The 12,068-nt window shown below is 42.1% G+C and overlaps 1 protein-coding gene across 1 annotated transcript in view; it reads left to right on the top strand.

Annotated features, from left to right (window-relative positions):
- The first annotated feature begins 3,270 nt into the window (after positions 1-3,270).
- The window catches only part of CA8 (carbonic anhydrase 8), a 95,252-nt gene continuing 86,454 nt past the window's right edge, over positions 3,271-12,068 (top strand). The window contains exons 1-2 of the mRNA XM_046642689.1: positions 3,271-3,626; positions 4,798-4,989. Of these exons, the coding sequence (XP_046498645.1) occupies positions 3,527-3,626; positions 4,798-4,989 (292 nt within the window). The 5' untranslated portion in view covers positions 3,271-3,526. The remainder of the gene's footprint in view (positions 3,627-4,797; positions 4,990-12,068) is intronic.

Genomic DNA, 12,068 nt, shown 5'->3' with positions numbered 1-12,068 from the left:
GGAGAAAATGGATCTACAACGAGCACTTGCATTATTCAGCATCATTGCTCCTGCCTGGAACGCTATATGCTCACTCATTGTTCACCAAAATCCTGTTCTTCTTTTTTGGTTTGCCTCAAATGACATCTTTTCCAAGAAACATTCCTTGGTCATTCCTGTGTGTATGAATTGCATCTTCCTTGGATGTAATGGTACTTCCCTCTCTATTTAACATATTGCCTTTATTATAGTTAATATGATTTACTTTTCCTCCAAGAGAACTGTAAATTCCTTGTGGGCAGAAACAGTGTTTTATTCATTTTTGGGTCTCCCCCAACGTCTAGTGCAGAGCAGTATACATGAAGGAGCACAATTCACTGTTGAAGTTCAGAAATTTACACTCTGGTTAGAAGCCAGTTGACATACATATTTAGCTGTATCCTTGGCGTTCCCAGAGCACACAAGAAGAAGGTAATAATTGCTTATGAGTATTCTAGGGCCCAAACTCACCAATCCAACAAGAAAGCTTGGTAAGATAAGCAAAGGGTGAGAAAAGATTGGGAGGAGAGAGTTGGGTAGGTTCAGGTTGCTGTGAAGCACTCTTGATATCTCTTGGCCCTTTTGACATCGAGATTAGCTTGTCCCTTCTAGGTATTTCTGTTTATATTCTTTTAGTATCAAATAGTAATTAATTATAGAGGTCTTAGTTTTAATAAACTGTCCTACTGATGTGGTTTGACCTCAGTTATGCAAACACGAAAAGTGAGTAATAAAAGGTTAATTTAAGGAATCAAATATGACATTAGGTTGAAATGCATTAAAATTATATAGAGGGATATGTGGAGTACTTATGTTTATAATATAGAGCATGAATATTTTTAGATTCTCTGATATTAGATTTAGATGTGCTTGCTCTATTTTGTAAATCAAAGAATTGGCCTATATCTTTGATCTGTGTGTTTAGGTTTTATGGCGACAGATACTTTATAACAACTAGAAATAGAAGTTCCATCTTTAGTGATAATATAGTACAGGGACTTGAGAAGAGAAGGTCTTAAGGTGCTGTTAATTAGCAGAAATCTGAAGCACACAGTCTCAAAGCAATTAAGGCCGTTAATTGAATATCTGGATGCACAGTGGAATGGCTCATATGTTGCTGGACAGGCTATGCTAGGCTTGCGGAGAAGAGTTATACTGTATACATGACGTTGAAAAATTCAGAAAGAACAAATATGCGTAAACATGGTTGTCTAGTGGTTAACTGCATTTACAAATGGTGATATATTGTTGGCTATACACAAAATTGTCTGTTAGCTGAAAAATTCAATATTAACAATTCAACCTTTCAGCCTAGCTGCTGTAAATATGACACACCATTTATTCAAGGAAAACTGAGTTTTTTGCCATGGTGATTTTGCTGTCCTCTGGTTTGGTAAACATCTCTATAATTCATGCGCTACTTTCAATGCAATCAGTGGTCACACAATGGCTATGGTGTGGCATTTCTGTACATCTGGGGGCACAGGGAAATGAACATTGCTAATGAGCTTGGGGTGGCAAAATGATTTTATTGTGGCACCTTCCATGGGATCCATTAGCTACAGTATGGGATTAATGCGTGAACATACTTCTAAAAACAAAGTTTAATAAAAATTTCGATTGTGAGAAAGTTTTCAAGAAAGAAAAAAGAAATGAAATGTTCCTTTTAGAATAACTTCAGGGGAAAGTGGTTAATATTTTGGGTAGTATTTATTATTTTTAATAGCTATAGCTTTGGGGTAGCCTTCTGCTTCCGGCAAGCCCAGGCTTACTAATGTGCAGAGGAGAGAGACAATCCACCAAAAACACCCAGAAGGCAGTGCGTGAAGAATGAATTTCGTCCCTCTCACACTGGGGTTCAATCTTCTGAATGGTGGACTTTCTGGTCTCTGTGTTAAGGAGAGAGAGAAATTACACAAATTACATGAAATCCACAGGTTAGCCTCAAATCTCAAGTTGACCAATAGTTTTCACTTATTTTGCTAAACGTTCCAGAAAGTGGTAGATGGATTGATTTGATTTTTTTCCCTCTTTCAGTCCTGATTCACCTTCTGGAGAAATTTCTAACAGCCTGTGAAGCGGCTTTTTTAAAAAGTGGAGGGCTGAGCCGGTAGTGAAGGCTGGGAGCACAGAATCTAAAAGTCCCGGAGCTGACCCCCATCTCCACCCTTACGTGAGCAATTAAGCATCCATAAGGACGGTATGATTTAGGAACCGGCTACTCAAACTGCCAACAGACATTTTGGTCCATGCACAGATCATATAAAAGCAAATTTTACTTAAGGTCCAAATCTGAGCTTATTATGCACACACACCTTCTAAAAATGTGGAATTAACCTGCTTAGGGGTTATTGGTTAAAGCTTTTAAAAGGCGTTGGAACAGGCGGCTGAAGTCATTAACACTGGATTGGGAAGCGTGTTTAAGAGGTAATAATACGACCGCTTTGGATCAGGAAAGTTCCTGTTTGTTATGCAATGTGTGCATTTCATTATTTACACGGATTTCAATAGTCGATTGGGAGCTGTTTACACAGCAAGCTGCGCCTGCAGGAGAACCGCAGAGTCTGAAACTAAAACCAAACACTCTTTCTTTACTGCCTTTCATAACTCCTGCCTTTGAAAGAATATTTTTTCAAGGGAAAATTTTTCCTAAACTATACTCACTTCTCTAGATTAAAACAATTTTTTTTCTTAAATGTTTTTAGGAACTACAAATTTCTTGGAAATTTCTCCGTACTCGTTTCCACTGTGCTCCAAGGACGAAGTAAGCAGCAAATAGAACTGAGTCATAAAGATTAGGAGCGGGGAAACTTTTTATCTTGTTAGGGAGTCTCCCATCCCTCTCTTTTCTCCTGCCCAAGACAATCCATCTCTCTCCTCCCGAGCCCCTCTCTTTCTTTTTGGTATTTCCTCGAGTAAGGATGAAAAGAAATAAGAGTAGAAAGGCCGTGGCCTGGACCCTGCGCACAGGGGTCCTGAGGTGACCTTAGGTGACTCGCGAGGTTCCCGACGCGAGGCGCGCGCGGCCCAGCGGGGCAGCCAGGGTGGGAGGGTGAGACGGCGAGTCGCCCCATCAGGCAGAGCTGGGGGATTTCTGCTGTTTGTGTGGTTTCGGCGGGTGCCCCAGTGCCTTTTCCTGCAGCCCAAGCTCTGGCCCCCGGGCCACCGAGCGAAGGGGGCGGGTCTTGCGGTGCCAGACACGCCCCGGCCGGGTTTATAATCCGCCGGGCTCGGGTTCCCGGAGCTGCGGCTCCTCGCGCCCCGCGCCCGCCGTCCGCCTCCCGCCCGCTCGCCCTTGCACGCGCGCCCACACTCACACGCGCGCGTTCAAACTCACACTCGCGCGCTCGCAGCCCCTCGCGCTCACAAGCGCACTGTCACGCGCACCCACTCTCACTCCGACGCGCTCACCCTCGCACACGCGCGCTCACACACCACTCCAGCCCGCTTGACCTGCAGAGGCGCAGGCACCGTCGGCCAGTCAGCCGAGGGGACCCACGGCCTTCCCATGGCTGACCTGAGCTTCATCGAAGATTCCGTCGCCTTCCCGGAGAAGGAGGAGGATGAGGAAGAAGAGGAAGAGGGTGTGGAGTGGGGCTACGAAGAAGGTAACTCGCCGCGCGAGTGTCGCGGTGTCCCGGGTCCCGGGACGGCGCGTCGGGATGCTGCGCGCTGCCTGTGTCCCGTCTGCGCCCCACTGCCCTCGCGCGCTCCGAGCACCCCCGCGTCCCCTCTTCCCCACGTGGGGCTCTGTCGCTTTGCCCGTCCCCTGGCCGGGTTCAGGGCAGAAGGCGCTGCAGGGAGAACGGGCGTGCCCGCCGCCTGCGATCGCGTTGGGGAGCCTGGCCTTCCTGCCGGGCCGCAGTTGGCACCTGCCGCCTTCCGCAGGGCCAGCCTTAGAGCTGCGGCTGCGACACTCCTGTCTTCTGAGCCGCTAAGAAGAGCAGCGTTACATTTTACTCAACACTCTAGTGAAACTATTAGTTTCTTGCTTGCAGTGAGGACCTTGGGGGGAGAAAGTATTTCTGCACTACTCTTTTCCTGAAGGATACTAACAAGGCTCACCTTCAAAACGTGTCCTAAATTTCAGGCTGAAGCGGGGAGCTTGGCGGGAAGAGGGTTGACTTTTTAAAAAGTTGAATTTCCTAAGTTTAACCCTGAGGAGGTAAGTCTCCTGATAGAGCTGACCACTGTTGCTGAGGTTGACTACATATATTGAAAAAAAATGTATAATTTTAATTATAAAACTATGGAGGACTATATATGTCTGAATATATAGGTATGTGTATGTCCATATGCACACTTTGCTGTATTTGCATTTCTGATAAGAAGTGTTTATTCACTAGCATCGGATTTATGGTTTTTGCCTCTCACCAAGCATGTTGAGAGTTATAAGTATTTTCCAAGTACGGCACATAATTGAACTAAGGAGCAGAGGAAATTTTTGTGGTATTTTTTTTTTTCTAATCACTTAAAGATGACCTAAATTTCCTAGCGTCATAAATTATAATATGCAATAATATACATCTATGTGGACAAATACAAATGGAATATTTTGTTAGTCTGAGATTTTGTTTGTGGTATTGAGTAATATTAGATCACTGAAAATATGAATGCAAAAATTCACACATGTTTACCATACTTCATCTGTATAGAGACAGTAGTCATAACTCCCTTAATAATGTCAAAGGTCGTAACAGTGTTTAGTTTTTACTTGTTAAATTTCATTATAACTTATTTTTTTTAACCTGTTGTAAATTTGCTTCATTTTGTCCTTAGGTGTCGAGTGGGGCTTGGTGTTTCCTGATGCTAACGGGGAATACCAGTCTCCCATTAACCTAAACTCAAGAGAAGCTAGATATGACCCCTCTCTGCTGGATGTCCGCCTCTCACCCAATTATGTGGTCTGCCGAGACTGTGAAGTCACCAATGATGGACACACCATTCAGGTTATCCTGAAGTCAAAATCAGGTATTTTAGAAGATGCTTTTGCGGGTTCTTGCAAAAGAAGTCATCTTGGAGCTAGTGAACTCTTGTTTAGCTTGTATGACCTTAAAGGTAGCAATGGCATAGCTCTATTGGCAGGATACCTTTATATATTATAAAATACATTTTTTGGAATTATTTTCTGAAACGTTTTTGAAAGGATAAAAAGATGAAACTATGAAGATGTCAGTTCGGTTGTTCTATGTTGTATGATGTATCTGGAACAATCTCAGTTGGTCAACTTACGCTTTGTGGAATTTGAGAAAAGGTATACGCAGGTGGACCAATGCGCATTTTGTCCTAAATTGTTGATGAGCTTAAATCATTTAAATAATCATAATTCTCTGTTTTACTGCATTGTAAAACTAAAGATTAGAATTTATTGAGATAATCTGGCATTCAAGATAGACTTTTCAAATTAATTTTCTCTACTCTGTTAATCTCACAAGGAGAATTTTAATATCAATCAAAACATTCTCTAAATTCAGCAAAAGACTTAAATGGTGAGCAAAACTCTTGCTTTTGTTTACTTTTAAACTCCTCTCCTCCCCTCTGAACCTATTTGAGATGGATCTCAAAGGTTTTGTGGAAAAAGTGTTGGGTAATTATCAAAGAAATTGGTTTTTGGCTTAAATGTGTGGGAGAGGAAAGCAGAATTTAAAAAATTAGCATTAATATCATGCTTTCCATAGTGAATAATAGCTGTATTTCCCTCTTGGAAAGAATTCAAAATTAGAGTATGTTGAAATATTAGGAAGTGCTTAATAATTAGAGACTGCTCAAATTAATTCTGAATTGATAAGTTTGATAATTAAAACCATAAACTCTTGAGGTATATTATTAGGCAGAGCAGGTATTGATGACCAACTATGGATTTTTTATTCATTGTGAGTGTTCTTGAGCATTGATTTAGAATCTATGAGCTAGTCCTAGATTCATGTGGTCTTCCCTGCTGTTCTAATTTAAAGTATGGGCATCACCCCAAACAGATTCTGGGTTTTATATGTACTTAGTCAAAGAGTCAGCTTCAAGTATACATTTGAACTTAAATTGGAATTTTTGCGGGGGGTTATCTATGATGGGACATTATGTACTGTTTTTTAAATATGTAGTAAAATTCTTGGATGCTGACTTCTGGCATATAAGAAACGTGTGTATTGGTATGTTGACATGCTTTTGTACTTCTGGAAATAGAATATTTGTATATCTATAAAACACAAATGCGTTTCACATCAGGCACCGTGGTGAGTGAGTGTTGGTTGTATACAAATGGATAAGACGGTTCTTGAGAATTCATAGTTTAGTGAAAGCACAATCCTTTAAAGTGTTAGTGTGAATATGATATGGTAAGTGTTAAAAGTATTATGGGAGCACACAGGAAGGACTGAGTACAAATCCTGTCAGTTAAGACAGTGTGTGTCCATTCCTGCTCTAAGATCATACTTAATTGATCAAATTGAATTTAACATTTTCTTCTGGTATCTTCTCAAACGTTTGCAATTTTCCTTCACCTCCTACCTCACCCCAAAATAGAGATCGTCAAGCAATGTCTCTACTCTCTAACCACAAGGTGTCTTTCTTCCTCACATAGCTTTTTTTTTGCTCTTGGCTTCTCTTCCATCCTCCACCCCTGAGCATGGGAGATGAGCTGTCTCTCTTTCTGTTGAGGCCTAATTTGGCTACACATGGCCCAGACCCCTTGCCCCTGCCTCCTTGGAGACCTTGCTCCTTCAGACGCCCTGTCTCCTTTCTGCTACTAAATCATTTCTTCTTTGTTGTTTCTTCCCTTTTGATGTTTCTCCAAACTTAAAAATATGTAATAAAAAGTCCCGACCTGGTGGTGTAGTGGTTAAGTTTGCATGCTTCACTTTGGTGGCCCAGGGTTCGCAGGTTCGGATCCTGGGCGTGGACCTATGCACCTCTCATAAAGCCATGCTGTGTGGCAGCGTCTCACGTACACAACAGAGAAAGATTGGCACAGATGTTAGCTCAGGGACAATCTTCCTCACAAAAGAAAAGTACCATATCTGGACCAGTTTATTTTTTTTCTAGGATATTTAAGCTTCTCAAAGGAATAGTCTGCAAGCTCTGAACACCCTGTCATTCATTTATTTAATTCAAGTTTTATCTTTAGCAAAACAGAACATAAACATACTTTAATCACTTGACTAGTACTGTATTTCTCTGTGCCTCTGGTTAGCCCCCAAGCTGTCCCCACCTGGAGCTTTTTGCCCAGATAACAGTCTCTTCCAACTCTTAGCTGTTTCTTCTGCTGTCACCTCCATACTTCTTAGTAACGTGTTTGTACTGTCGTGCTTTGATATTTAAGGTAGCTAGGAATTCCCTACTATGGAATATGAGGCTAGTTCTCTTATTGCCCTCTCCCATCCTGGTTTTGTTCCCTTAATGTCCCTGTGTACTTAAATTGTAATTTTTTTTTTTTGAGGAAGATTGACCCTCAGCTAACTACCGCCAGTCCTCCTGTTTTTGCTGGGTAGACTGGCCCTGAGCTAACATCCGTGCCCATCTTCCTCTACTTTATATGTGGGATGCCCACCACAGCATGATGTGCCAAGCAGTGCCATGTCCGCACCCGGGATCCGAACCAGCGAACCCTGGGCCTCCGAGAAGCGGAACGTGCGAACTTAACCACTGGGCCACCTGGCCGGCCCACTTTTTTTTTTTTTTAATTGTACTTTTTATTTAAATTAATACTCAGCGTTTTTATTGTTATGACAGTGTAACTGTTGTTTGTGGCTGAGATTGTATTCTATTTCCTTCACTGAATAATGTTTTTTTTCCTGGAGTTAATTTTTTATTTAGTTTTTTTATTTATCTTTCATGATTTCATTTCAAAACTCGGATGGATGGCAAATCTTCTCCCAGGGCATTCAACACGTGGGTTGTCCTTCCTTCTCTCTTGGCCATCCTTGTCCTTCCCTCCCGCCCTTGGAGGCATCTCTTCGTTTCTTCTCGCCCTGGTCTCGACCACTTGTTCTCCATCCTTACTGTGTAGCCATCACCTGCAGCTCCTTGGACCTTGAGCCTAGGAAGTCCCTTTGCTTGTCTCCTGTGTCCAGTTCCCTGTTTCCTGGATGCTGTGACATCCTTTTGTGGGGTTCCCTCATTTCAGGGAGTTTTTTGGTTTATTCCCTCCTACAGTTCATCTTGCACTAACTTCTTGAGAAGAAGGGCACGTGATGGTACCTGTTTAGATACCTTGTGTGTCTGCAGGTGTCTTTAGTACTCTTCATACTTGTTTGCTGTTTGCCTGGGCAGAGCAGTCCAGGCTGGAAGTGTTCTCCCTCAGATATTTGGTGGCATCGCTACGTTACCTCCTGGCTTCCAGGGTTGTGGTTGAACGATTTAGCAAACAAATCTCATGACATCCTGCTTTTCAACCTCCTTCCCTCCCTTTTCGACATCATGTGGCTGTTTTCTTTTTCCCTCTCTGGAAACTTTTCTAATTTCCTCTTTATTCCCATCGCTTTGATGGGAATATTTTGCAACCACATGCCTTGCTGTGGGTCTTTTTGCACTCTGTGCTGGGTACTCTGTTGGCCCTTTCAATTAGGATAATTGTGTCTTTTGTTTCTTAGAAATTTTCTTATATTATTTTATAGATAAGTTTTCTGTTTTTCCTTTTTTTAAAGATTGGCACCTGAGCTAACAACTGTTTCCAATCTTTTTTTTTTTTCTGCTTTTTCTCCCCAAACTCCCCAGTATATAGTTGTATATTTTAATTGTGGGTCCCTCTAGTTGTGGCACATGGGACGCCACCTCAGCGTGGCCTGACAAGTGGTACCATGTCCGCTCCTAGAATCTGAACCAGCAAAACCCTGGGCCACCGAAGCGGAGGGCATGAACTTAACCACTCAGCTACAGGGCCGGCCCCATGGTTTTCTTTTTTTCTTTTTCCAGTGATTCTTGTTTTCTCTTTGTCTTTTTCCTCTACTTTCTGTAAATTTCCTCAACTTATATCTTTCAGACTTTCTATTGAACTTTTAACTTCTGCTGTTATATTTTTCATTTGTAAAAAATTTTGCTTATTCTATGAATTTAAAAAATTTTGTAAAATACAGCATCCACTCTTTATTTCATGAATGCACAAATGCACACTCTCTCCTTGTTCTTTTCTATACTGCTTTTTTCTCTTCCCTGCATGGCTCTGTTTATTCTGGGTTCCTCCTCCTGTTTGTTTTGGCCTCTCTCTTTTATGGTGGAGGTTCTCCTCCTATGTCGAGTGATCTTTGGCTCTTTGTTTATATTTAAAAATGGCTCTAAAAAGAGAATTAGAAGCTCTGCACATGGGCAGGGGTTGAGGTCTGGTGAACTTCACAGTCATAGGATCAGGCACCGACCTGGCCACGTAGCTGGAGGAGGCGTTGTAGGTTTTGTCAGTTTGTCTGGAGGAGGGGGCGTGGTGGCTCACACCTGGCTGTCAGCAGCTGGTTGTTGACCACCGGCAAGGGAGTATAACCAGACTGGTGCATTTGTTACAGTGGAGCAACCTGTAGTGACATGCCATTGTCACCTAAAGTCCATCGTTTACCTTAGGGTTCTCTCTTGGTGTTGTACATTCTGTGAGTTTGAACGAATATATAATGACGTCTCCCCCGTCATAGTGTCACACAGAGTAGTTTCACTGCCCTAAAAATCCTCTGTGCTCGCTGTTCATCCCTTCCTGTCTGCCAATCCCTGATCTTTTTACCGTCTCCGTAGTTTTGCCTTTTCCAGAATGTTATATATTTATGGCATTTATATAATATAGTATCTTTATCAAGATTTATATAATATCTTTAAAGATTGGCTTCTTTCACTTAGTAATATGTGTTTAAGTTCCCTTGGATGCTGTCCTTTTAAATAGAAATATTCACAGAATAAGCACACTTTTGTTAAAAGCTCACTTCATACGCACCGCTCCACAGGAACCTGAGGCCTCACAGAGGCTGTCAGTGGCTTGGGCTACTTGGTTGTTTTTTCTTCTTTTTTTTGCTTTGTTTATGTTAAAAAATAATGAAGAATTTCTGAAAAGAGTTACAACAATTGTAGCATGATTCAAATGCTTGCTGTTATTAAATTAAAACTTCTAACGGAATCCTAATGATATAGTTTCTATATATATTCTCATCTCGATATATTGCCTTAATTTATTTTTTATTTTTCCTTTTCCTTCTTCCCCTCAAAGCCCCCCAGTACATAGTTGTATATTCTAGTTGTAGGTCCTTCCGGTTGTGTCATGTGGGACGCTGCCTCAGCCTGGCCTGACGAGCGGTGCCATGTCTGCGCCCAGGATGCAAACTGGTGAAACCCTGGGCCACTGAAGTGGAGCACGTGAACTTAACCACTCGGCTGTGGGGCCAGCCCAATATATTGCCTTAATTTAAATTTGAGAGATGTCATGAGCATGAGCCGTCTATCCCCCATCCGTCTGTTGAAAGTCCCCAAACCAAGGTCATTACGAGCTTCTCATCCTACAATCAAATGGGCACTTTAAAATTCTTAAAATACTTTAATTCTGCCACATTTGCAATGGAAACTCTCTGTCCTGTTGGTCTCAGTGACACATCACCTCTTGATGTTTCTTCTTAATTTCGACTGTCTTTTCTCTGCCATTCTCCGTTATCCTTAAAAAAGTGGGATTTCTCAAAGTTTCCTCCTCAACCCTCTTCTCTTGTACTACATGCACCCGGTAAGCATTGCACCCGTACAGACTACATGCTACTTTGTTCAATGTTCTGTTTTCCAGTAAGAGGAGGAGCAGATGAGTTTTCCAGTAAGCGAATGAGTTTTGGAAAGGACTGGAGTCAGAGACTCACTGAGCGGAATGGGCCCCTGGCTGGCCCCGTCCAGCCTGCTGCCTCAGATCCTCTGGCAATTGGCTGGGCAGCCTCAGCTTGAACAGCTCAGGAGAGAACGTTCATTCCTCTTTGAGGAAATCCTTTTTGCTTTTGAGTAATTCCAAAGATCAAACGTTCTGTGATCTCCCTCATTGTTTCTGTTTTGGGATTCTGGACCAAGACAGTACAAATAAAATTGTACTTTCACATGGCATCTTTTAAAATATCGACCTCCATCAACTTATCATGCAGTTGCCATTTTTCCTTTCAGACATATTTAGTTCCTTCAACTGTTCCTCATATGATAGTCCTTCATTCATCAATATTTATTGATCATTTACAATGGGAATTACAAACTCATTTGTCTCTGAGAGCCAGGTGGGTACTATAGATGTGCGCAGGCAGGAGAGCAAACTTGTAAATAGCTACTGACCCTCTGCTTTATCTGAAGTGTTGGGAGGCAATAGGGACTGGTGGGGGCTGGGAAATCAGCCAACTGCCTAGTTTGCCAGATGTTTAATGTGTCAGGAGAAGCTGGAGATTGGATGTGTGAACCAAACACACATTCACTGGTTTTATCTGGCCTGCAAGGTCAGTTGGCAGTCTTTATTTTACCTTACGCAAGGTGTTACACACTTTGGATCAGGTAAATATACATCAGACCCAAAGCCTGCCCTCAGTGATAGGTTGTGAAAGATAGGTATACAGGCAGAGGTTATTTTTGGTTGAAATTATTAGGGAAGCATTTGTGGAGGAAGTAGCCTTTGCAGTTAATGTTGAAGTGTGAATAGCATTTGGATTGGGAAGATTGGGATGTGTGGGAAGAGAGGGCAGTATGCGAAAAAGACATGGATATGGGAAAGTCTAGAGAGTGTATGAGGAAAAGAAAATCGTTCAGTATATCTGGAAGAAAAGATTGATTCATGTTAAATGAGGTTAATAGAGAATATAATGGAGAGGCCATGTTGGAGCAAATTCATGAAGGATCCTGAGCCATGTCTAAAGGGTATGACCTTTTTTTTTCCTATAGGATAAAGTCATAATTAGCATGTTGCTTTAGGAAAATTAACCTGGCCATACTGAATAAGATGGGATCTGGGAGAGACTGGGAGCCAGTTTGAAGGTTATTGAAAGAGGTTCAGTTAACCAAGACTCCAGCTGTTAAGTTGACAGTGGGGGGAAAGAGAGAGACGACACAAGAGGGATTTCTGAGATGCCATCTGA

Source organism: Equus quagga, chromosome 16 (genome assembly GCF_021613505.1).
Source record: "Equus quagga isolate Etosha38 chromosome 16, UCLA_HA_Equagga_1.0, whole genome shotgun sequence".
In the NCBI taxonomy this organism is placed as follows: domain Eukaryota; kingdom Metazoa; phylum Chordata; class Mammalia; order Perissodactyla; family Equidae; genus Equus; species Equus quagga.
The sequence above is the reverse complement of the archived record's forward strand: the minus strand, read 5'-3'. Positions and strand labels throughout refer to the sequence as shown.